Source organism: Lissotriton helveticus, chromosome 8, assembly GCF_964261635.1.
Source record: "Lissotriton helveticus chromosome 8, aLisHel1.1, whole genome shotgun sequence".
Classification (NCBI taxonomy): domain Eukaryota; kingdom Metazoa; phylum Chordata; class Amphibia; order Caudata; family Salamandridae; genus Lissotriton; species Lissotriton helveticus.
This window is the reverse complement of record NC_136069.1, coordinates 297,546,328-297,573,091: the sequence shown is the minus strand read 5'-3', so window position 1 is coordinate 297,573,091 and position 26,764 is coordinate 297,546,328. Positions and strand designations below refer to the sequence as shown.

Here is a 26,764-nt window from a genome sequence, read left to right as displayed (position 1 = left end):
TTGTGGCAACAGGTCTATCTCTGGATGACCCCACTGCTGGAAGTACGGGGAGTACTGATGGATGTATCTCCCACTCGTGCATTTGATGGCTGTATCTGCTGAGCAGATCCGCCATCTGATTGTCCTTGCCCGGGAGGTGTTCCGCCATGAGGAAAATGTTCCTCTGAATGGCCCACTTCCACATGCTCTGAGCCAGATGAGACAGCTGTGGCGAGTGAGTGCCTCCCTGCTTTTGGATGTAGTACATTGCTGTCATGTTGTCCGTCCGGATCAACACGACTTTGTTGCACAGATGTACTTTGAAGGATTTTAGCGCCATGAAGATTGCCATCAATTCTAGGTAATTGATGTGCAACTTTTGTTGCTGAGTGGACCAGAGTCCCTGCACAGTGCAGTGGAGCACATGAGCTCCCCACCCTTGGAGAGATGCGTCCGTTGTTAGGATAATCTGTGGCACTGGCTCTTGGAACGGTCGTCCCTTGCAAAGGTTGTGTGGATTCCACCAATGCAGAGAGTTGTAAGCCCGACCGGTCACCAACACTAGGTCTGTCAGTTGTCCTTGAGCCTGTGTCCACTGATTTGCCAAGCATTCTTGGAGCGGACGCATGTGCAACCTTGCGTGCGGGACTATGAAGATGCAGGAGGCCATCATGCCTATCAACTGCATGAACACTCTCGCTGGTAGGGAGTGTTGCGGTCTGAACCTCCAGATCAGCGATTGAATGTTGTCGATCCTGACTGGGTTTGGCTGAGCCATAGCAGTCAGGGTGTTTATCGTCGCGCCCAGATACTGCCGCACATGGGCTGGTTGAAGGTGCGACTTTGGGTAGTTTAGCGAGAACCCCAGACTGTGAAGGAGGTGAATAGTGTGGGACATGTCCGCGGCGCACTGTTGTGCCGACTTTGCTTGAACAAGCCAGTCGTCTAGGTACGGGTAGACATGTATGTTCTGCCTCCTGAGGTGCGCCGCCACTGTCGCCAGACACTTTGTAAACACTCTGGGGGCAGTAGTCACCCCGAAGGGAAGGACTTTGAACTGATAGTGCCTGTCTTGAATGGTGAACCTGAGGTACCTTCTGTGGGATGGGTGGAGTGGGACGTGGAAATAAGCATCCTTGAGGTCCAAGGTTGCTAGGAAATCCCCTTGGTTTAGCAGGGGAAGAATCTGTTGCTGTGTGAGCATGTGAAAGTGTTCTGACAGTATATACAGGTTGAGGGGGCGTAGATCCAGAATGGGTCTGAGGGATCCGTCCTTTTTTGGGATGAGGAAGTACAGGGAATAGACCCCTGTTCCTTCCTCCTCCACTGGTACGAGTTCGATTGCGCCTTTTTGCAGCATCCCAACAGCTTCCTGCTGCAATAAGTGTAAGTGCTCTGCTGACATAGGACGGTGTCTTGGGGGAATGTTGGGAGGAGTGGATGTTAACTCCAAACGATAACCGTACTGGATAAGTTCTCACCCACCTGTCTGTGGTGATGGACGTCCAGACTGGCAGGAACTGTTGGAGTCTCCCCCCGACAGGTGTTGGATGGTCGGGGGGCAGTGACAGAGAGTCACTGTTTGTTGGCGGCAGAGGAACGGGAGTTGTTGTTCCCTCTGCCCCTGGCACTGTTACCTCTGTAACCCCCTCTACCCTGCTTGGGGTACGAGGATTGTGCACCACCTTTTGCGAATTGTTTGTTGGCGGCAGAGGAACGGGAGTTGTTGTTCCCTCTGCCCCTGCCCTTGGCACTGTTACCTCTGTAACCCCCTCTACCCTGCTTGGGGTACGAGGATTGTGCACCACCTTTTGCGAATTGTGTTTGTTGACCCAAGTGTCCTCTGGTAACACCACGTGTTCCTGAGCGACGAAAAGTGCTTCCCCTGAATTGTTGAGACTGAAGCGCCCCCATGGACTTAGCAGTCTCATTGTCCTTTTTAATCTTTTCAAGGGTGGTGTCAACATCTGGACCAAACAGTCTGTCAGGATTGACGGGCTGGTTGAGTATTGTTGTTTGAATGTCGGGTTTAAATCCAGATATGCGAAGCCATGCTTGTCGCCTTAACATGACGCTAGTGTTAATTCCCCTAGCCGCTGTATCAGCCACATCAAGTGCGCACTTTATTGCAGCGTTTGAGATGAGCTTTCCCTCTTGTATGAGCATCTCGGCTGCTTCCTTAAATTCATCAGGTAGGTGTTGAAGGAGCTGTTCTAGGGTGTCGTAATGCGCCCTATCGTATCGTGCCAATAGTGCCTGTGTGTTTGCTATACGCCAGATATTGGCAGCCTGCGCCGCCACCCTTTTGCCGGATGCCTCAAGCACTTTCGACTCCTTGTCTGGGGGAGGAGCTTCACCCGTTGTTTGGGAGTTCGCCCCTTTTACGGGCATTGGCGACCACCAACGAATCCAGGGGCAACTGTCCTCGAATATATGCAGGGTCCCCAGGTGCTGGCCTGTATTTCTTCTTGATACGTGGGTGCACCACTCTTGCCCTGGTAGGTTCTTTAAAGATCTCTGGGGCATGTTTAAGGACACCTTTGAGCATAGGAAGTATTTTAACTGTTCTTTCCGAAACAGAGAAAGTGTCAAACAAAAAATCTTCCTCCACCGGGTCAGCATGCATGTCCACATCATGATTTGCAGCTGCCCGCTCTATCAAAGCATTAAATGCTGCAGAATCCTCTGTTGGTGATGTACGTGCCCCAAAACCCTGTGGATCTTGTACCACCTGATGTCCACCTTGGTCCCCAGTGTCGTCATATGAGTCCTGTTGAACATCAGGGTCATTGTCAACTGGGAAATTGTACTGGTCATCTGGGTCCTCATCCTCTCCTCCTGATTGGTTGGGGGAAGGTGATGGGCTCCGTCTTGGTGTTGGGAGAATAGGTTCAACAAGGGCAGGAATGTCCTGTGCCGGCCTTTTCTTCTTTAGTGGAATGACATAGGATTCCAGTGGTTGGGAAGTGATTTTCCTCTTGTAGAGGGTCAACTTCCCCGTTTGGGCATCGATGTAATGCTCAGATTGGTCTTCTGAGGCTTGATGTCGATCCAAGTGGCTTTTTTGCGTTGAAAGTTCTGACGTGGCAGCGATTTTCGGCACCGATTTGGGTGCAAACGCCTTCGGTGCCACCTTAGGTGGCAGAGTGTAGAGAAGCTTGGTCGAGGCCTTTGGAGGTGTGTCCACCGATGTTGGAGCCGACGGCGTGGGAGCCGTTGACGACAAAGTCTTCTCCCGAATACGTTTGAGGGAGTCGGTGACGTGCTTTGTGAAGGAAGCAGAGGATTTTGTAACCGACGACCGATGTTCGGTAGTGTCGGAGTCCCTCGGTGTCGACGAGTATTCCGTGGACGAATCTTCGGCTCCAACGGGTCGCGTCTCCGTTGTAGCCTTTGGCACCGACGCCGTTGCTGCAGATCCGGCATCTTTGTGCCGATGCGCAGTGCCTCCGGGTCGTGGCTTTTAGTCGACTGACTCGACCGTGCGTTTACTTGTAGGCGCCGCAGTGGATTCCGAAGGCGCGTCAACAGTCTTGGAAGTCCGCGCCGGAGCAACCGTGCTCGACACTTGGACGTCCTTCTTAGAGGAAGGTTCCTTGGGCACCTTTTGCGGCGCTGTCGACTCAACAGCCTTCTTCGACTTCTGTGGACCGGAGGGCGACGGAGTCGATGAAGGAGCAGGCTTCGATATTTTTTGTTGGACGTCGGCCATTTTAGGTGTTGTCGAATCCGATGGTTTCGGTTTAGTTTTCGGTTGGACGTCGGCCATCTTTGGTGCCGTCGAATCCGAAGGTTTTGGTTTCGGTTTCGATACGGGCAATGGCGGCTCCGCTTGAGTGTCCGTGGCCGGGCCAGAAGGTGGGGCCGGGGATAGCGTGCAGGGTCGTGGGTAAGGCCGAGTGGCGATCCCGTGACCTGAGCCTGAGTCATGTAGCTTTCGGGGCATAGCTCTTCCTCTGAGCTATCTTCCGCGGCCCCATAAACTTCTTCGTCGTCCCCTACCTCCTCGACGTATTCAAGGTCTTGGGCCTGTCCTCCGACGTGTTCTTCGGGATCGGCCTGGACCTCCGTCGACGGTGGTGAAATCTGAAGATGATGGCTACCGCCTTCTTCTGCGGGGTCGTCGAATATGTTGTCGGGTGCCGGAGTCGCTCGCTGGGCCTCGAGGCGCGCCGCACACCGATGCTTGAGCGTCTTCTTTGACCTGAACTTAGAGCAGGCCATGCAGTTTTCCTCGTTGTGGTCCGGCGAGAGGCATTTATTACAGACCGGATGCACGTCGATATGTGGATATTTAGATCCACAGACGGGGCAGAACTTGAACGGGCTCCGCTCCATGTTCAGTACGTCGGGGTCTTGCTGCGACGAGAGGGCCTCGATGTCCGAAGAGTTCCTCGACTCCGCAGAATTCCGACTCAGAGAGCCGGACGATGCTCGAGACCGTACGCAAACAATACCGACGCAGGTAACGAAGGCCTTTTGGCCTTAAGAACAAATATACTCGGTTCCGACACGGAGACGACGAAACCACATCCGAACCCAATGGCGGAAAAAAACAATCTGGGGATGGAGTCGATGCCCATGCGCACTGTAGTCCAGGGGAGGAGCCACCTATCTCGTGATACTTCGAAGACTCTTCCAGGACAACAAGTTGCAATCATCCGGACCCAACACTAGGCGGCGATCTATGCAATAGATATGAATTTAGCAGCCCACATGCCTCGAACCCTAGAGATTAGTCAATGGTTCCCAAAATGCTGCGTGGACAACCCCATAACTCAGTAGGTACAAAGAACAAATTCATTTAAGGTGTAAATGTCCCTATGGAGTTACTGTGAGAAGTTGGCCTGATGTGCAGTGCTCACTATTCTAGTGATCACTATATATCAGTCCAAACAACCCTTATTGATGATTGGTTGTAAGTCAACCTTATAGACCAGCTATCCTAGTAGCATGGATACGAGCAGTCTAAGGCTAAGACTCTAGAGGGCGTGTTAAGCCAGCTGTTTTACCATCACATTACCCCTTGAACACCCAGTGAAAGGACACCACACAAGTTGTTATGAAAATAAACAGTGTATTTATTTATAACAAGACTACCCTGGCTCTTCATGAGACAGGGAGCTAAGCACACAACAAAACTCTTACGAAAATACTTTTAAGTTAGCACGTTACACAAATGCCCGAGGGGCACGAAAAACCATATACGCTAAAAGTGGAATGCGAATTACTAGCAGGTAAGTAACAGTTCTAATAGGCTTTGGAATCGCTAGGACTGGACTAGGGAATCGTTAGATTACTACTAGGAGGCCCAGGGGACTCGGGTGCAGAGTGTGCACTCTCACGCGGGATGCGGGACAAAGTCTATGGAAGCTAGAATTCACAAAGTTAGTGTTCACGGGCGAACCCGACCTGGTAGGGAGAAAACGACAGTGGATCCTGACCCTTGGATAGTGAGGCTATGCTGGGACACCGGAGTGCCGAAGTTACCTAGCCCAGGGGCTGCAGCTGCATAGGTCTGAAAAGACGTCGGGGATCTCGTTGCCGGACCAGGAGCCTGGAAGGAAGAAGTTGCTGGCAGGCGACCAGTGAAGAAAAGTTCGATGGATCCAAGCCTGGATCAAGGAAGAAGAAAACCTGAAAGCAGAGGGGACCAAGTTCTTGAATCACTAGCCAGTGATTAAGTGGGCACCAGGATGGCACCGGGCGAAGTCACCGCAGTCAGGTGAGTGGGCGCTGCTGGGCTCTGCAGTCTCTCGGACCAGGAGGCGTTGTCGGCGACCAGGATGGAGGTGCGAGCTGTCCCACGAAGGATGAAGTCGTCGGCGTCGAAGTTACCCAGGAGTGGGCAACAAGCCTTGGCTAATTCAAGCCCACGCGGTGGACTCAAAATGGCGTCTTGAGTGGACCAGGAGGGTCCGGGGTGCTCCTCTTCTGGAAGGGAGCAAGGGCCAGTCTGGAGCAACCAGACCAGCAGCAGAAATGTCGTCGGGCGTCGTCAGGAAGGCCACAAGCCAGCGGGCTAGTAGCCAAACAACGCGGTGAGCAGCAAAAAGCAGAAGGGCCCCACGCAGATCGTGGAGATGCTGGGGGGCTGCTCTTCGGTGCTGGAGCTGCTCAGGGTGGGGGCTTCTCGGACCCCAAAGCACTCACCAGGAATTCACTCGGCGGGCTTGCTGGAAAGAAGTCGTGCAGTCTTGAAGATGGCCGGTCCCTCGAGGTCTCGTCACACCCACGAATCTCAGCGTGACTGATGATGCAGGTAGAGGTCAGAGGTGCCAGGGAAGCCGGTTCTCGTCGAGCTGGGCAGTCGGATTCCGGAGGAAGGACTTGCAGCAGACCGCAGTGTTCTTAGATGGTGCCTGCGGGTGCAGGGTGACTACTCCTTAGTCACAAGGGAGAAATCTTAGGAAGAAGTCTTGAGTTCCTTTCGTGGAAAGTAGTTTCAGGATTCAAAGATGATCTGATTTGGAAGGGGGCCAGTCTCTACCTTTATCCTGTAAAAGGGGGCTGGCACGCGACTAGGTCCTGCCCTATGGGTGGGACCAGGAGGGGGGTGGTTACACCCACTTCCTTGGCGGGCTTTTCCCCAGGCCAGGGGCTGGAGTGCCCCTGGAACTGGTTTCAGCCGGCCTATGCACAGTGAGCACCGGGGTGCCACTTGCAGTCACCTTCCTCTAAAGCCCTGCCTACCTACAATACACAAAACCCTGTCTGGGACGGTGCTGGCACCGCCCCTGGCAGGAAACCCTTTGTCCTTATCTCCTGCTCTGGGAGGACTCCCAGTAGCAGGAGGGCAGACTTGTGTCTCGGTGGCAGCATCCATTTTGTGGATGCTAAGGCTCTGTCTGACTTTTAACCGGGTTATAGGTTACAGGCATGTCGTGTCCCTCTAGAAGGGTGAAATGCTAACCCCGTCGCCAGAATTGGCGAGGGGTTAGTATTCCAATTCGTATGACACCTTACTCGACATGTTTTGATAAAGCGATACCAGAGTTGGCACATAACCGCGAGGATTATAATGCACTTAAGAGTATATGGTATGCGATATCATGGAAACGGCTAAGGGATGGATCCCGAAAGCCGCAGACAGGCTCAGCTCATGCTAGAGCACCATCTCACACGATTCCAAGCACTCTGCCTTCAGGATTGTTAAGGCCTGCTATAGGAGTGACTGATAGGAGATCTGTGCGTCCATTTTTAGGGTTAGATATAGGTATACTATATCTAAAGCAAAGGGTGAGTACACCACCTTGCCCCAGCTGTCGTGCAGCCAGTTGTGTCAGTTTTAGTTAGTCAATCCAGGGGTGGCATAATACATGCTTCAGCCCCTGGGAGACTTCTGGGTGCACCTCAGCCCTGGGTACAGGGACTTGGAGAGGGCCCAGTGCCAATTCAGTACCTGAGTACAATTTGGATAGAGAGAACAGCTAGGCTGTGGGTCTGATTAGCAGGCCCACAGCCAGGGAAAGTCGTAAACCAGTGCAGCAAAAAGCAAAAATCTGGGTGATCATAGGATTGCAGACCCTACTCTCCTACATGACCCCCCCCCAAACTTTGGGACAATAAGCTAACCTTGACCAGGTGAGTCTTCTTGCTCTAAGTGGAAATACCTGGAGAGCCCATCAGCATTGCTGTGATCAGTCCCAGGTCTATGCTCCACTGTAAAATCCATCCCCTGTAGGGAAATGGACCACCTAAGCAGTTTGGGGTTTTCACCCTTCATCTGATTTAGCCACAAGAGGGGCTTATGGTCGGTCTGAATGGTGAAGTGAGTGCCAAACAAGTAGGCCCTCAGCTTCTTCAGGGCCCAGACCACAGCAAAGGCCTCCCTCTCAATAGCTGACCAATTTTTCTCTCTGGGTGTCAACCTTCTACTAATGAAAGCAATAGGCTGATCATTACCATCAAAATTCAGTTGAGACAGAACAGCTCCCACACCCAACTCAGAAGCATCTGTTTGGACAATGAATGGCTTGGAGTAATCTGGACTCTTGAGGATAGGTGCTGTGCACATGGCCTGCTTTAGGTCATTGAATGCTTTCTGACAGCTTGCTGTCCACTGAACTTTCTTTGGCATCTTCTTGCTTGTCAGGTCATTAAGGGGGGTCACTATGGACCCATAATTTCTGACAAACTTCCTATAGTACCCAGTCAGGCCCAAGAAAGCTCGAACCTGAGTCTGGGTGATTGGAGGAGTCCAGTCCTTGATGGCCTGTATCTTACTCTCCAGTGGCTGAACCTGGCCTCCACCTACAAGGTGGCCCAGGTATACAACCTGTGACTGCCCTATCTGGCACTTTGTGGCCTTGATAGTGAGGCCTGCCTTTTGCAGGGCCTCTAACACTTTCCTCAGGTGGACCAGGTGATCCTCCCAGGTGGAGCTAAAGACAGCAATATCGTCAAGATAAGCTGCACAGAAGTCATCCAGCCCAGTGAGGACTTGATTCACCAACCTTTGGAAGGTGGCAGGTGCATTTTTCAGTCCAAAGGGCATTACCACAAATTGATAATGCCCTCCAGGGGTAGAAAATGCTGTCTTGGGTTTGGCTTCCTCAGCTAACCTGATTTGCCAATACCCAGCTGTCAAATCAAATGTGCTTAAGAAGTTGGCAGAAGCCAATCTATCTATAAGCTCATCTGCTCTTGGTATTGGGTGGGCATCAGTCTTAGTGACTGCATTGAGGCCTCTGTAGTCTACGCAAAACCTCATCTCTCTCTTACCACCCTGGGTGTGAGGCTTTGGCACTAGAACTACTGGGCTAGCCCAAGGGCTATCTGAGGGCTCAATGACTCCCAGTTCCAACATTTTCTGCACTTCAGTTTTGATGCAGTCTCTAACATGATCAGGCTGCCTGTAGATTTTACTCTTGACAGGCAGGCTGTCTCCAGTGTCAACATCATGGGTACACCAATCAGTTTGGCTGGGTGTCAGAGAGAACATATGTCTGAAGGATTGCAAGACTTGCCTGCAATCCTGTTGCTGATGTTCAGTGAGGCTGCCACAAAAGACAACACCATCAACTGATCCATCATCAGGATTCTGAGTGAGCAGGTCTGGGAGAGGGTCACTCTCTTCCTCCTGTCCCTCATCTGTGGCCATGAGCAAGCTCATGTCCTTCCTGTCAACATATGCCTTGAGCCTGTTAACATGGAGCACTCTGAGAGGGCTCCTGGGAGTTCCAAGGTCCACCAAGTAGGTAACCTCTCCCTTTTGCTCAATGATGGTGTGGGGCCCAGACCATTTGTCTTTCAGAGCTGCTGGGGCCACTGGCTCCAGCACCCACACCTTCTGTCCTGGCTGGTACACAGTCAGTACAGCCTTTTGGTCATGCCAAGCTTTTTGAAGTTCCTGGCTGGCCTCAAGGTTTTTAGATGCCTTTTCCATATACTCAGCCATCCTGGAGCGGAGGCCAAGTACATAGTCCACTATGTTGGTTGCAGGCTTTTTGAGAGGTCTCTCCCATCCTTCCTTCACCAAACACAGGGGTCCCCTTACAGGATGTCCATACAGAAGCTCAAAAGGGCTGTAGCCAACCCCCTTCTGTGGGACCTCTCTGTAAGCAAACAAGAGGCAGGGGATCAGGACATCCCATCTTCTCCTAAGAGGTTCAGGTAGTCCATGGATCATCCCTTTCAGGGTCCTGTTGAATCTCTCAACAAGCCCATTGCATTGTGGATGATAGGGTGTGGTGAACTTGTAGTTCACACCACACTCTTTCCACATGGCAGTCAGATATCCTGACATGAAGTTTGTACCTCTGTCAGAAACGACCTCCTTAGGGAAACCCACTCTGGAGAACACTCCAACTAGGGCTCTTGCCACTACAGGGGCTGTAGTGGTCCTAAGGGGAATAGCCTCAGGATACCTGGTGGCATGGTCCACCACCACCAGTATAAACTTGTGTCCTGATGCTGTCTGGGGTTCCATTGGACCAACAATGTCAATCCCCACTCTTTCAAAGGGAACCCCCACCACAGGTAGTGGTATGAGGGGGGCCTTTGTTGTGCCACCTGACTTACCACTGGCTTGGCAAGTGACACATGAGCGACAAAACTCCTTGGTATTCTCATTCATATGGGGCCAGTGAGAGTGTGAGACAAGCCTGTCCCAAGTCTTTGTCTGACCTAAATGACCTGCAAGGGGAATCTCATGGGCCAAGGTGAGAAGGAAACCTCTCAGAGACAAGGGGATGACCAGCCTCCTGGTTGCACCAGGCTTGGGGTCTCTTGACTCAGAGTACAGGAGTCCATCTTCCCAGTATACCCTGTGGGCACCTGTGGCATTCCCTGCAGCCTCAGCAGCAGCCTGCTGTCTGAGGGGTTCAAGGGAAGGGCAGCTCAACTGTTCCTTCCCCAGGTCTGCTCTGGAGGGTCCCCCTGAGCCCAGAAACTCAACTTGATCAAGTTCAAGCTCTTTAGGCTCAGTTTCCCTCAGCTCTTCTAGATCAGCCTCCTCAGAGACCTGATCCTCAACCTGGGGCAAGGGGGAAGGCAAAGCCTTACCCTTACTGCTCTTCTTCTTGGAAGGTGTCTGGTCCATAGTTTCAGGATCCAGCACCTGTTCAGTGGGGCATCTTCTGGCCTGTGACCTAGTCACAGCAAGCACATGTGCTGGCAAGCCTAACATCTCCATGTGAGTCCTCTGCTCCACTTCTGACCATTGTGATGACTCCAAATCATTGCCCAACAAACAATCAACTGGGAGGTCTGAACTGACTACAACTTTCTTTTGTCCCTTCACTCCACCCCAGGAGAAAGCCACAATTGCCACACTATGACTAGTAGTGACATTGCTGGCATTGGTCACCAGGAAATCAGTACCTGGCATGATCTGTCCATGGTCCACAAAGTTAGGTGTCACCATGGTGACACTGGCACAAGTGTCCCTATAGGCCTGAGCCATCTTGCCATTAATCAAAGGTGTCTGCCTGTATTTGCCCAAAGTATTGGGACTTATTTCAGGGGACATATCCATATCCCCTGTACAGACAAGGACAGCCTGAGTGAGTGTGCCAACTAAGTTGTCAGACCCCTCAGTACCCAAGGTTAACCCAACTAATGCCTTGGGAGTGACACTACCACTACTGACTGTACTAGGGGGTGCAGTTGCTTTAGGAGCTGTAGTGGCAGGAGTTTGTCCTCCTCCTCTTTTGGTGCACTCACTAAACCAGTGAGATTTACTTTTGCAGTACTGGCACCACCTTTTTGACTGGCCTTCTTGAGTCTTCTTCTTCTGGGAAGCCTGACCCCCACCCTCTTTGGTTTGTTGGGGACCTGGTGAAGACTTCTGGTCATTTTGCTCATTCTTAACATTACCCTTCTGGTCTGCTTTCTTCTGACCACCCTGGTTCTGGTTCTGGTTCTGCTTGATCCTTGTCCTGACCCATTTGTCTGCCTTCTTTCCCAATTCTTGGGGAGAGGTCAGATCTGAATCAACAAGGTGCTGGTGCAGCAACTGGTTCTGACAATTGTTCAAAATTTGTTCTCTCATCATTAGATTATACAGTCCTGTGTAATCTGTAACCTTGCTACCCAGCAACCAGCCCTCCAAAGCCTTAGTGGCACAATCCACAAAATCAGACCAGTCCTGAGACTGAGTTTTCTGGGTGTCTCTGAACAGCAACCTGTACTGCTCAGTGGTTAAACCAAACCCATCAACCAGTGTATTCTTCAGGACCTGGTAATTGTTAGCATCCTCCACTCTTGTAGTGAGGAGCTTATCTCTACCTTTACCATCAAAGGAGAGCCACAGTATAGCTGCCCACTGACTCTGGGGAATGCACTGCACAGTGCAGGCCCTCTCCAGAGCAGCCATCCATTTCTGGATATCATCCCCTTGCTTAAAGGGGGGCACTATTTTAGTCAGGTGTTTAGTATCTAAACCCTTCTCTCTATCTCTTGGGAGATTGCTGCCACCAGTGGGAGCTAGCCCACTCATCTGCTGCTCTCTTGCCAGGGCAAGCTTCTCTTTGGCCAGGGCAATTTCTTCCCTTTCAATCCTCAGTTCAGCTTGTCTCATCCTAGCTTCATGCTCCTTTCTCTGAGGGGAAGTAAATCTCCTCTGTGGAGGATTCCTTCTCCCCTGAGAAGAGGCATTAGAGTGCAGAGATCTATTGGAGTCCCTAGAAAGAGATCTATCTCTCCTAACTCCAAGGTTAGGCCCACTTCGGGTTAGTACTGGGGGGCCCCCAGATCCTAGCCCAAGTAAGTCTAAGTTGGTCCTAGTTAGCCTTCTGACTACCTCAAGACCCTTGTCTACCTCATCCCCAGAGAGTACCTCCTGATCCTCCTCCTCAACTGCTGAATCAGTGTTGTGGAGATCTGGATCCCCAGAGGTTCCCTCTAAGGCTGGCATGTTCTCATGTAACTGAGAAAGCTTTCTGGCATCATATGTCTCTAAGAGACCTATCAGAAAGGAAGTGGTGGGGTTAGACCCCTGCTTCAGTTTTCTGGAGGCACAGATCTGTCTCATCTCATGGAAACTGAGAGCTGCATATCTTGAAGTGACCTGTGGAGGGTCAACACTGACCAGGGGAGTCTCAGTAGAGTCCTCCTGAGTCGACATGCTTTTCTAGTGAGGTGTAAGTGGTGCACTTACCTACACTATATGTTTGCCTACTGATCCCTTGCTAGAGTTGTAGTTTAGGGTGTGCTAGGCCCTAGGAGCTACAACAGCTGGTTCAGTAGAACTCAGAGTATTCTAAGCTAAGTTATATGTACCTTTAGTACTTATGTGATCTTTCACAAGATATTCTTAGGATATGTGTGGTAAAACAACAGCAAGCTCAAATCCCAACCGCTGCTCACCAATGTGAGAAGTTGGCCTGATGTGCAGTGCTCACTATTCTAGTGATCACTATATATCAGTCCAAACAACCCTTATTGATGATTGGTTGTAAGTCAACCTTATAGACCAGCTATCCTAGTAGCATGGATACGAGCAGTCTAAGGCTAAGACTCTAGAGGGCGTGTTAAGCCAGCTGTTTTACCATCACATTACCCCTTGAACACCCAGTGAAAGGACACCACACAAGTTGTTATGAAAATAAACAGTGTATTTATTTATAACAAGACTACCCTGGCTCTTTATGAGACAGGGAGCTAAGCACACAACAAAACTCTTACGAAAATACTTTTAAGTTAGCACGTTACACAAATGCCCGAGGGGCACGAAAAACCATATACGCTAAAAGTGGAATGCGAATTACTAGCAGGTAAGTAACAGTTCTAATAGGCTTTGGAATCGCTAGGACTGGACTAGGGAATCGTTAGATTACTACTAGGAGGCCCAGGGGACTCGGGTGCAGAGTGTGCACTCTCACGCGGGATGCGGGACAAAGTCTATGGAAGCTAGAATTCACAAAGTTAGTGTTCACGGGCGAACCCGACCTGGTAGGGAGAAAACGACAGTGGATCCTGACCCTTGGATAGTGAGGCTATGCTGGGACACCGGAGTGCCGAAGTTACCTAGCCCAGGGGCTGCAGCTGCATAGGTCTGAAAAGACGTCGGGGATCTCGTTGCCGGACCAGGAGCCTGGAAGGAAGAAGTTGCTGGCAGGCGACCAGTGAAGAAAAGTTCGATGGATCCAAGCCTGGATCAAGGAAGAAGAAAACCTGAAAGCAGAGGGGACCAAGTTCTTGAATCACTAGCCAGTGATTAAGTGGGCACCAGGATGGCACCGGGCGAAGTCACCGCAGTCAGGTGAGTGGGCGCTGCTGGGCTCTGCAGTCTCTCGGACCAGGAGGCGTTGTCGGCGACCAGGATGGAGGTGCGAGCTGTCCCACGAAGGATGAAGTCGTCGGCGTCGAAGTTACCCAGGAGTGGGCAACAAGCCTTGGCTAATTCAAGCCCACGCGGTGGACTCAAAATGGCGTCTTGAGTGGACCAGGAGGGTCCGGGGTGCTCCTCTTCTGGAAGGGAGCAAGGGCCAGTCTGGAGCAACCAGACCAGCAGCAGAAATGTCGTCGGGCGTCGTCAGGAAGGCCACAAGCCAGCGGGCTAGTAGCCAAACAACGCGGTGAGCAGCAAAAAGCAGAAGGGCCCCACGCAGATCGTGGAGATGCTGGGGGGCTGCTCTTCGGTGCTGGAGCTGCTCAGGGTGGGGGCTTCTCGGACCCCAAAGCACTCACCAGGAATTCACTCGGCGGGCTTGCTGGAAAGAAGTCGTGCAGTCTTGAAGATGGCCGGTCCCTCGAGGTCTCGTCACACCCACGAATCTCAGCGTGAGTGATGATGCAGGTAGAGGTCAGAGGTGCCAGGGAAGCCGGTTCTCGTCGAGCTGGGCAGTCGGATTCCGGAGGAAGGACTTGCAGCAGACCGCAGTGTTCTTAGATGGTGCCTGCGGGTGCAGGGTGACTACTCCTTAGTCACAAGGGAGAAATCTTAGGAAGAAGTCTTGAGTTCCTTTCGTGGAAAGTAGTTTCAGGATTCAAAGATGATCTGATTTGGAAGGGGGCCAGTCTCTACCTTTATCCTGTAAAAGGGGGCTGGCACGCGACTAGGTCCTGCCCTATGGGTGGGACCAGGAGGGGGGTGGTTACACCCACTTCCTTGGCGGGCTTTTCCCCAGGCCAGGGGCTGGAGTGCCCCTGGAACTGGTTTCAGCCGGCCTATGCACAGTGAGCACCGGGGTGCCACTTGCAGTCACCTTCCTCTAAAGCCCTGCCTACCTACAATACACAAAACCCTGTCTGGGACGGTGCTGGCACCGCCCCTGGCAGGAAACCCTTTGTCCTTATCTCCTGCTCTGGGAGGACTCCCAGTAGCAGGAGGGCAGACTTGTGTCTCGGTGGCAGCATCCATTTTGTGGATGCTAAGGCTCTGTCTGACTTTTAACCGGGTTATAGGTTACAGGCATGTCGTGTCCCTCTAGAAGGGTGAAATGCTAACCCCGTCGCCAGAATTGGCGAGGGGTTAGTATTCCAATTCGTATGACACCTTACTCGACATGTTTTGATAAAGCGATACCAGAGTTGGCACATAACCGCGAGGATTATAATGCACTTAAGAGTATATGGTATGCGATATCATGGAAACGGCTAAGGGATGGATCCCGAAAGCCGCAGACAGGCTCAGCTCATGCTAGAGCACCATCTCACACGATTCCAAGCACTCTGCCTTCAGGATTGTTAAGGCCTGCTATAGGAGATCTGTGCGTCCATTTTTAGGGTTAGATATAGGTATACTATATCTAAAGCAAAGGGTGAGTACACCACCTTGCCCCAGCTGTCGTGCAGCCAGTTGTGTCAGTTTTAGTTAGTCAATCCAGGGGTGGCATAATACATGCTTCAGCCCCTGGGAGACTTCTGGGTGCACCTCAGCCCTGGGTACAGGGACTTGGAGAGGGCCCAGTGCCAATTCAGTACCCGAGTACAATTTGGATAGAGAGAACAGCTAGGCTGTGGGTCTGATTAGCAGGCCCACAGCCAGGGAAAGTCGTAAACCAGTGCAGCAAAAAGCAAAAATCTGGGTGATCATAGGATTGCAGACCCTACTCTCCTACAGTTACTTATGTTTGATACCTTTCTAGGAGATAAGAGCTTCAAAAAGGTTCCACTCGAAGACACAAGAGGTACTGTACCACAAAGTATTAAAACGTTTCAAGAGTTTCAGAATGACATGGATTGGGTTTATGAAGGAATAGGAGTTTTAGGTATGTTTCTAGATGCCATCACAAAGAATTTTCCAGCATGTAAAGCTGTAAATTAGGCATACACTTACAGGAACAAGAATTACAATTTTAGCTGAAGTAATCTTTCAAAGAAAATGCAATGGTGTTTCGAGGTTGCCATAGCAGCAGTCACTCAAACTGGAAGAAATTAAACTATCAATATTTTTAATCTCAATTAAGAGATTTATTAACTGTAGAGTAGATGGGGTTATAACCAATGACAGATTGTCAAAATCAACTGGAAGACAGCTATTGATTGTATAACAGATAAACAGTGCTCTTTCATACTTGGTGACTGGTGCCTCATTCTGGAGGCTGAAAGAAATGTATTTGGATTAGAATTGACATATATTGGAAGGTACAGAATAGTCTGAACCTTACCCCAACAAATTCATTTAGAACTAGCTGTACCAGGCCACGCGTTGCTGTGGCTCAGTCTGGTTAAATGGAAGAGAAAGAAAAGAGTATGCGCACGTTTCTAGTATGTTTAACTTCACAATGCTTGTGGGTATACAATATGTTTTTGTCCATCCTAATATATGTAGACTATTGTCTATATGTGTCCCTTGTGTTTGTTGCGCAGCAACCAAATCGAAAGGGTATGTTCGGGTTGTAAAGTGAACCAACTCCTCCCCCATCCCTCCACCCACTTCCCGGTCTGCCATCCTGACACCAACTGTCCATCCTTATATATGTAGACTATTGTCTATATGGGTCCCTTGTATTTGTTGCGCAGCAACCAAAATCGATAGGGTCTGTTCGGGTTGCAAAGTGAACCAACTCCTCCCCCCCCCTCCACCCACTTCCCAGTCTGTCATCCTGACACCAACTGTCCATCCTAATATATGAAGACTATTGTCTATATGCGTCCGTGTATTTGTTGCGCAGCAACCAAATCGATAGGGTCTGTGCGGTCTTTCGATTAAAAACACGCCATATTGGACACGCATGTATTCGAAACCAAGGTTGTGTGTATATAAACAAGCGCTAATGTTGCATAGTGAACCAGCTCCTCCCCCCACTTCCTGGTCTGCCATCTGACACCAACTGTCCATCCTAATATATGTAGACTATTGTCTCAATGCGTCCTTTCTTAATGTTGCCAAGTGAATCAACTCCTCCCCCCTCCCTCCACCCACTTCCCAGTCTGCCATCCTGACACCAACTGTCCATCCTAATATATGTAGACTATTGTCTCTATTCGTCTATTGTAGTTGTTGCGCAGCAACCCACTCGATAGGGTCTGTTCGTCCTTCAGATTAAAAACATGCACGTATTTGACACGCATATTCGTATCCAACGCTGTGTATATACAAACACGCGCTTATTCAAATTCAACGTTGTGTCAAAATTTCAAAGCAACCGGTAAAGAACTTTCATAGATTTCAGATTTTTATCAAACGCACACTGACATTTTTGTGTGTCTGTCCTTTCGATTAAAAACACGCATGTATTCGACACGCGCGTATTCGAATCCAACGTTGTGTATATAAAAACATGCGCGTATTCGAATGCAACGTTGTGTCAAAATTTCAAAGCAATCGGTGAAGAACTTTCGGAGATTTGAGATTTTGAACAAACAAACAGTTACAATTTTATCTATATAGATAGATTGTATCAAACTCTTTGGGGGAAGATCTACATGACAAGTGTTCAGAGTGGGATAGAAACAGTTTAGACAATTTGATGCAATGTTCGACAGACTCTGTGAATGACTATTCTTCAAAACTTTTACAAATCTGAGGGTTCCTTATTATTCTGGGGAGGGTAGAGAGGTTTTTGCTGGAATACAGGATACTGTCTCCCTAAATGTTGTTATATTTAGGTACCCTAAATCTCTGCCCATGTGAACTCAAAACTCAAAGCCTCAGTGAGGTTTTTTTTTGTTTTTTTTCAGACACTCACAAACTATTAGCATCATGCTTCACTGTCGGGTCTCGTGCTGGTCCCCATCCACCAGGATGGGCTTAGCATATTCCAGGGAGCACTTATGATATTAATCAAACGGTGTCTAACCAGTAGAATAAAAATACCTGAAGAACACCGCAGTTTCCTTGAAATGTTGAGTGCCTTTGGGGTGATTAAAAACAATTGAGGAGGGTGTTTTGAGAGGATTAGTGACCTTTCACCCTGATGAATGTCAACCTGCATAAACCCTCGCTGTTAGGCCAATACAGGTTTCTTCAGAACATATAAGTATGCCCTGTGTAATGAAGTACTGTTATCAGGTTGTACTGTCCCTATTAGTCCAAACACATTAGACAACACACAACATAATACATGCAATCAGGCCTACTTGACCATTTTTTGAGCAGCATTTATTAAATATCACGTAATGAAATGATGATATGAATTGGAAATAGTGAGCCAATTTTTATAACAGCACCAATCGCTGGTATTAGGTGTAGATGGGGTTGGGACATAACGTAAGTACTGCACATGTGTCTGCAACGGATGCTTCAGTGCGTCTCCGCTTGTAGAACCGCTGTGCATTGAATATGCTACTTACCAGTATGCATCTGTTCTTGGCATGTAGGGCTGCTGACATTCATATCTATAGCATAGATCGCCGCCTAGTGTTGGGTCCGGATGATTGCACATTGTTGTCCTGGAAGAGTCTTCGAAGTATCACGAGATAGGTGGCTCCTCCCCTGGACTACAGTGCGCATGGGCATCGACTCCATCCCCAGATTGTTTTTAGCCATTGTGGCGAAGATGGAGTGTAACAGTGTGAGCGATGACCATGCTAAGAATAAGTGTAAATTCTGCAGCCGCTACAGGCGCCGGGGAGGAGGGCGGGCGATATGAATGTCAGCAGCCCTACATGCCAAGAACAGATGGATACTGGTAAGTAGCATATTCAGTTTGAGGCATGTGGGCTGCTGAATTCATATCTATAGCATAGAATAAATAGCAGTCCCTCCATTAACGGCGGCCGCCGGTGCCAGCTGCAGATGTCTGAAAAAGTGTCTTTAGAACAGCCTGCACTACAGCTGCTTGGAGTGCACATCAGTAGTGTTTAGTAAATGTGTGTGGGGTAGACCATGTGGCTGCTCTATAAATGTCTTCCAAAGGGATATTACCAAGAAAAGCCATGGAGGCCCCCAACTTGCGGGTGGAGTGGGCTCTAGGGGGGACCGTTAAAGTGCGCTTAGCCTTGTGATAGCAAATCTGAATACACTTAACGATCCACCTGGCTATCCCTGCCTTGGAAATGGGGTTGCCTTTGTGCTGGGCTGAAAAGGCAACAAAGAGTTGTTGCGTCTTCCTAAAATCCTTTGTCCTCTCGATGTAGTACATCAAAGCTCGTTTGACATCAAGAGTGTGGAGCATTCTTTCTGCCACTGTCTCTGGGTTTTGAAAGAACGCGGGCAGCTCAATGGTCTGATTGACATGGAACTGCGAAACCACTTTAGGAAGAAATATAGGGTTAGTGCGCAGCACCACCCTGTTGGAGTGAATCTGTATGAATGGCTCTTGTACAGTGAGCGCCTGCAGCTCACTAACACGTCGCAGAGACGTAATGGCAATGAGAAACGCCACTTTCTATGTTAAGAACTGAATCTCACAGGAATGCAGAGGCTCAAAAGGTGGGCCCATCAACCTGGTGAGGACCACATTGAGGTTCCATAGAGGAGCTGGAGGGGTCCTGGGAGGGATGACCCGTTTAAGTCCTTCCAGGAAGGCTTTGATGGCAGGCACTCTGAAAACGGAGAGGTGCTGCCTGTTTTGGAGATAAGCCGCTATGGCGGATAAGTGTATCCGAATGGAAGCATATACTAGATTGCATTTGTAAAGATGTAACAAATAACAGATGATGTTGGGAATGGATGCATCTAGCGGGTTGATGTTGTGGTCAGTACAGTAAATGACAAACCGCTTTCATTTTGCTGCATAGCAGGCCCTGGTGGTGGGCTTTCTAGCCTCCCGTATGATATCCATGCATTCAGGAGGCAAGTCAAGGTAGCCAAACTCTAAGACTTCAGGAGCCAGATCGCCAGGTGGAGCTGTTGCGGGTCTGGATGCTGAATTTCGCCACGTCTCTGCGTCAAAAGCCTGGGTGTGAGGTGCAGCCTTGGATGCGGTACCACGGAGAGTTCTAGAAAAGTGGTGTACCATGGTTGGCGTGCCCACGTTGGAGCAACCAGGATGAGTGTCATCGAGTGTTGCTTTAGCTTTCGTGCCACCAGCGGTATGAGAGGTGCTGGGGGAAAAGTGTAAGCAAATCTGCCTGACCAGTTCATCCATATCGCATTGCCCTGCGACTGTGGGTGAGGGAACCTGGCGGCAAAGCTTTGGCATTTTGCGTTTTCCCTTGTGGCAAACAGGTCTATCTCTGGATGACCCCACTGCTGGAAGTACGGGCGGAGTACTGATGGATGTATCTCCCACTCGTGCATCTGGTGGCTGTACCTGCTGAGCAGATCCGCCATCTGATTGTCCTTGCCCGAGAGGTGTTCCGCCATGAGGAAGATGTTCCTCTGAATGGCCCACTTCCACATGCCCTGAGCCAGATGAGACAACTGTGGAGAGTGTGTTCCTCCCTGCTTTTGAATGTAGTACATGGCCGTCATGTTGTCCGTCCGGATCAACACGACTTTGTTGCACAGATGTACTTTGAATGCCTTCAATGCCATGAAGATTGCCATCAGTTCTAGGTAGTTGATGTGCATCCTATTCTGCTGCGTTGTCCATAGTCCCTGCACTGTGTAGTGGAGCACATGAGCTCCCCATCCCTGGAGAGATGCGTCTGTCGTCAGGATAATCTGTGGCACAGGCTCTTGGAATGGTCGGCCCTTGCAAAGGTTGTGTGGATTCCACCAATGCAGAGAGCTGTATGCCCGACCGGTCACCAACATTAGGTCGCTCAACTGTCCCTGAGTCCACTGATGAGCCAAGCATTCTTGGAGCGGACGCATATGTAGTCTCGCGTGCGGGACTATGAAGATGCAGGAGGCCATCATGCCTATCAACTGCATGAACACTCTTGCGGGAAGCAAGTGTTGCGATTTGAACTTCCGGAGCAGCGACTGAATGCTGTCGATCCTCACAGAAGTTGCTGAGCCGTGGCTGCCAGAGTATTGATCGTCACACCCAGATATTGCCGCACATGGGCCGGTTGAAGGTGCGACTTGGGATAATTTAGTGAGAATCCCAGATCGTGAAGGAGGTAAATGGTGTGGGACATGTTGGCGGCGCACTGCTGGGCCGACTTTGCTTGGACAAGCCAGTCGTCCAGATAAGGGTAAACGTGAACTTTCTGCCTCCTGAGGTGCGCAGCTACTGTCGCCAGACATTTCGTGAACACCCTGGGTGCTGTGGTCACCCCGAAAGGCAGGACCTTGAACTGATAATGCCGACCCTGAATAGTGAACCGGAGGTATTTTCTGTGTGATGGATGCAGTGGAATGTGGAAATGGGCATCCCTGAGATCCAAGGTTGCGAGGAAGTCTCCCTGATTGAGCAACGGGAGAACCTGCTGCAGTGTGAGCATATGAAAGTGTTCTGATAGAATGTACTGGTTCAGGGGTCCGAGGTCCAGTATGGGTCTGAGGGATCCGTCCTTTTTTGGGATTAAGAAGTACAGGGAGTACACTCCCGTGCCTTCTTCCTCCACCGGCACGAGCTCGATTGCCCCTTTTTGCAGCATGACGAGTACCTCCTGCTGCAATAAGTGCAAATGCTCTGTGGACATAGGACGGTGGTGTGGTGGCATGTTGGGTGGAGTGGATGTTAACTCCAAACAATAACCAAACTGGATAAGTTTCCTGACCCACCTGTCTGTGGTGATGGATTTCCAGACGGGCAGGAACGGCTGGAGTCTCCCCCCGACAGGTGTAGTATGGTCGGGGGGCAGCGACAGGGCGTCACTGTTTGTTGGTGGCGGAGGAGCGGGAGTTGTTGTTTCCACAACCTCTGCCATTGGTGCTGTTGCCCCGATAGCCGCCTCTACTCTGCTTGGTGTAAGAGGACTACGCCCCACCTTTATCGTATTGCGTTTGCTGGGACATCTGGCCTCTGGAAACACCTCTATTGCCTGAGCGACGAAAAGTGCTGCCCAGAAACTGCTGGGACTGGAGAGCCCCCATGGATTTAGCAGTTTCGGTATCCTTTTTTATCTGGTCTAAGGTTGTATCCACCTCAGGACCAAATAACCTATCGGGGTTTACTGGCTGATTGAGGATGGTAGTTTGTATCTCCGGCTTGAAACCGGAGATCCTGAGCCAGGCCTGACGTCTCAACATGACACTGGTGTTAATGGCTCTGGCCGCGGTGTCCGCCACGTCCAGTACACACTTAATGGAAGCGTTGGAGATAAGCTTCCCTTCCTGAATAAGCATCTCAGCTGCCTCTTTATACTGATCTGGAAGATGTTGCAACAGGGTCTCTAGTGTGTCATAGTGCGCCCTGTCATATCTGGCTAGTAGCGCCTGAGTGTTAGAGATACGCCAGATATTGGCCCCTTGAGCCGCCACCCTCTTCCCTGATGCCTCCAGCACTTTAGATTCCTTGTCGGGGGGAGGAGCATCACCAGTGGTTTGTGAGTTCGCCCTCTTCCGGGCATTAGAGACGACCAGAGAGTCCAATGGCAACTGGCCTCTGATGTAGGTGGGGGTCGCCAGCCTATATTTTTTTTCAATCCTAGGGTTGACCACCCTGGCCCGTGTGGGTTCCTTAAAAATGTCTGCAGCATGTTTGAGAACTCCCTTCAGCATGGGGAGAGTCTTGACAGTCTTTTCTGCAGTGGAAAAGGTATCAAAAAGGAAGTCCACTTCGATAGGGTCAGTGTGGAGGTCCACGTCGTGGTTTTTAGCCGCCCTCTCAATGAGAGCATTAAATGCAGCTGAATCCTCGGTAGGAGAGGTCTTGACAGCGTACACTTGAGGGTCCTGGGCAGTGTGCTGGTCCCCTGGGTCACCTGCAACTGTACATGAGTCGTTGTGATCCTCAGGATCAGTGTTGGCAGGAAAGCCATACTCCTCGTCATCACCATCCCCACCCTCCACATCCGAATAAGTGGGTGAGGGTGTAGCCACTCGTGGAGTCGGTGTAGCAAGAGGCTCCACCAGAACAGGGGATTCCGCAGCAGGCTTCTTGCGCTTCAAAGGAATCCTGTAGGACTCCAAAGGCTGGGTTGCCGTGATCTTCCTCATGTAGAGGGTGAGTTTCCCGGTGTCGGCGTCGATATAGTGTTCCGACTGCTCCTCCACCGAGGGTTGTCGAGATTTCAAGCTTCCAAGCGGCTGCGAAGGCTTCTGCGCCGTGGACACTGGTACGGGCGCTTCGGTGACCGACCGTGGAGCGAAGGCCTTTGGTGCTACCTTTGGCGGCAACGTCTCTGCTGCTCACTCTCTGCTGCTCACTCTCTGCTGCTCACTCTCTACTACTCAATACTACACTCTACTACTCACTCTACTACTCACTCTACTACTCACTCTACTACTCACTCTACTACTCACTCTACTACTCACTCTACTACTCACTCTACTACTCACTCTACTACTACTCTCTACTACTCTCTACTACTACTCTCTACTACTCACTCTGTACTCTCTACTAGTCTCTACCTCTCTACTAGTCTCTACCTCTCTACACATATATATGCATTTATATATATGTATGTATATATATATATATATATATATATATATATATATATATATATACACACATACATATATAAACATATATAATCTGCATATCTATATAAATACAAATATAAATGCATGCATACATATATGCATACATATGCATGTTATTTACATGAACGTTTTAAAAACACTAATAAAAGCAAAGCTAAAAAGCCACCTCATTACAAACAGAATGGCTTTAACTTAAACGAGGGCGAGATCTATTGCATTTCCAATGCTTGTTTACTTTGGTTCCATCAAGAAGGCATTGAGATGTGTCAAACATTTGCCATAAATTCTGAATGTTAGCACTCTAGTTGTTCATTAGATCACTGTAGTAAAGCTACTGCTCACCAGTGAAGTCTGCTGCTGGTATTCAAAGTGCATGTTGCAGTCTGCATGTCAGAATTTTTTTTAATGAAATAGAAGAGGATTTGAGAAGTCACTCAAAATGTGCCCTATTTTTTCTTTCTGAAGCACTAATCATACTTTCTATGGCAAAATGAACCCCCTCATTTTGTTCCTTTTTAAATTCAATGTTTTCAGACTTACCACTTCATTCCAATCAAGATGGCTTCTGGTGTGCCATACTTTTGTCATAAGTAAGACTGTTAGCGCTCTAGTTGTTCTTTAGAACACTCTGGGACATTCTGTCATTGGGCTATACTTGGGCTACATCTGGGTGATATTTGGGCTCTTTTGTCTCTGGTGGCCATCTTGGGAGACTGGATGTCAGAATTTTTTTAATGAAATAGAAGATGATTTGAGAAGTCACTGAAAATGTGCCCTAATTTTTCTTTCTGCAGCACTAATCATACTTTCTATGGCAAAATATACCCCCTCATTTTGTTCCTTTTTAAATTAAATGTTTTAAGAGTTACCACTTTATTCCAATCAAGATGGCTTCAGGTGTGCCATACCTTTGTAATAAGTACGACTATTCGCGCTCTAGTTGTTCTTTAGAACACTCTAGGAGGCTGCAGTAGAACACAAAGGAATCAACTGACAGTCTCTGTCCTTGTTGGATGTACATGTTTTACTGAGAATGTCAGACATCATTCTCACATGACTGAGAAAGATATTGTGAATTTACAGAAAATATGCTTTCAGTTTAGCTTATAGATCCCCTTCCAAATCACTGTGGGAAAAGCATGAGATAATAGTTTTCTTTCAAACATGATTCATGATATCCCAGCAGAAGGCTTTTTCACATGGTAAAATCACCTTAGAACACACCAGAATTCCTAAAATGAGTATGGTACCATCAACAAATGATTTATAATGTAACCAAAGTCCTAAAACCTTCTATTAACTGCAATGCTTTTTAATGAGGTGCTATCATGTATATTGGTCCCAAGATGGCTGCCAACACTTCTTGGATGAAGTGCTGACAGCCAATCAGATCTCACGATGAGATGTGTGGTTAGGCTCCTCCCAGATATATATATTTTTTTCCTTTTGATTTTCTCAGGAACTACTGGAGGGATTTACACCATTTAAACAAAAGGCACTTCTGCGTACCAGTCCATACCATTTTGCCAAGTTTGGTGTAATTCCATTCAGCGGTTCGGGCTGTAGCCGTGTCTGAACGTCCTATGAAAATTAACATGGGGAAAACACGTTTTGGGACCCCCCTTTTTTCTCGGCCCCGCTTGACGAATCCCCCCGACACTTTCAGGGAAGGAGCAGAGCGGAGCTGGCCTAAAGTTTGGAAAATTACATGCAAATTCCTCAACCGGCGCCAAAGTTATTCTCAATAGAATGTTGCGGATTTCCTATGGAAACTAGGTCCTAACTATATATACCTACTGGCGACCGCCAGTAGGTTATATATATATATATATATATATATATATATATATATATATATATATAAATAACTGCTATTTTATGTACCGTGGGACTCTCTTCATGCAGTAGGCCTGACAATCAAGCATACACAGAGAGCAACTTGGTTACATGTAGTAAATAACTGTTCACCAAGACTACTCCCGGCATCCTGTAAACACTGCCTTAGGAACAAGGGTAAAAGGACCAAGAGGAAAACCTTTAAACCAACCGTGAACGTAGATTATTAGTTCCACAGGAACTCTCAATCCCATTGTTCTATACTTCTATTTAATATAAAGAATGTTTTTGTAAAACTGTTTTCCTTAGCCTCTTCCATGCTCGTGACGGCCGGGAGCTGTCACGCGTCACGGTGGACGTGTGCACAGGACGGCCCCCGGTCGTCCGAATCCCCGCCCACTAATGGAAACGCCGCACAGCGCGGGAATTCCCCGCGCACGGAAGGGGTTAACCTTCGGATGCACCGAAAAGTTGCCATGCATAAGGATAAACTTCATCTGTTTTAAGAGTAGTGCGAACACGGAAGATCAATACTTAGCATATTAACCCGTTTACCGCGGCGCAAATTACGCCGCGGTGCAGGAGAAATAATGAGTGGGTGTGGTACGGACGGCCCCCAGCCGTCCTCCGCACACGCCCACCGTGACATCGGACGGCTGGGGGCCGTCCGATGCATCGAACGGGTTAAATAAATTCATATGTTAACCATTTCCCAAAACAAGTTTCACCAACATGAACGGCAACATGCATTGAGACATTTTTACTGACTTTATTAAACATTTGGATTATGTCCTTTTCCTCCCTAATCTAATTAAATTCAAGATTAAGCCTTACCCCACAAGCAGGACACGCAGAAGTAAATTCCTGTACTGCAGCTAAGCACAATTCACAATACAGGTGCCCGCACTGAAAATCCTGATGCTTTTCTAAAAAATCAAGTTCTAAAATCATAAAAAAGAAGGATTACATTAAGCACAATCTGGCATTTAAATTAGCAATCCTATTAAATAAACTTGTTAAACACTGCTGCCTCCCCAGTACAACTAAAAACTGTTGATCGAATACAGGTTTGCTTTTTCAGTCATCTATTTACAAAAAAAATCATGTTTCTCTTCATAGACTAGCATGACTAGATAGTGTCACAGTTACCTTAATTTCCTACAATTATAGTTTACATTTCTGTAAGATAAAAGGCATAGCACATACTGCTGATCTACATTATGCAACTTTAGTTTCACTGCAGGTCCCAGTCCCAGCTCACCCCCTGCTGCTGCATCACCCTTCCTCCCGTCTTCTCCTTGCTTTTCCCTCATTTTCATTGCTTTTTTCCCCATTTTTGAGTGCCATCTCCTTGCTTTTCCCTCGTTATCACTTCTTTCTCCTTGCTTTTTCTCCTGTGGAGTGCCTTCTCCTTGCCTTTCCGACGTTTTCACAAATTTGGGGTCTACTGGCAGGCATTCACTCAGTATCTTATTAAGTTCCTCCACTACAGTAGTCCAATATGAACTGATCAGGGGTCAAGACCACATTGTGTACATGAATGAACCAGCCTCACCCCACATCTCAGACAATTAAGGGCCTCTGCCCTACCAAATTTATGTAAACGGCCATATCATAGTGTATCGTGTGTAG

At 48.9% G+C, this 26,764-nt stretch overlaps 1 protein-coding gene across 1 annotated transcript in view; it reads right to left on the bottom strand.

Annotated features, from left to right (window-relative positions):
* Window positions 1–26,764, bottom strand: part of RNF17 (ring finger protein 17) — a 3,010,943-nt gene that overhangs the window by 2,912,062 nt on the left and 72,117 nt on the right. The window contains exon 2 of the mRNA XM_078657063.1: window positions 25,967–26,073. Within this exon, the coding sequence (XP_078513189.1) occupies window positions 25,967–26,073 (107 nt within the window). The remainder of the gene's footprint in view (window positions 1–25,966; window positions 26,074–26,764) is intronic.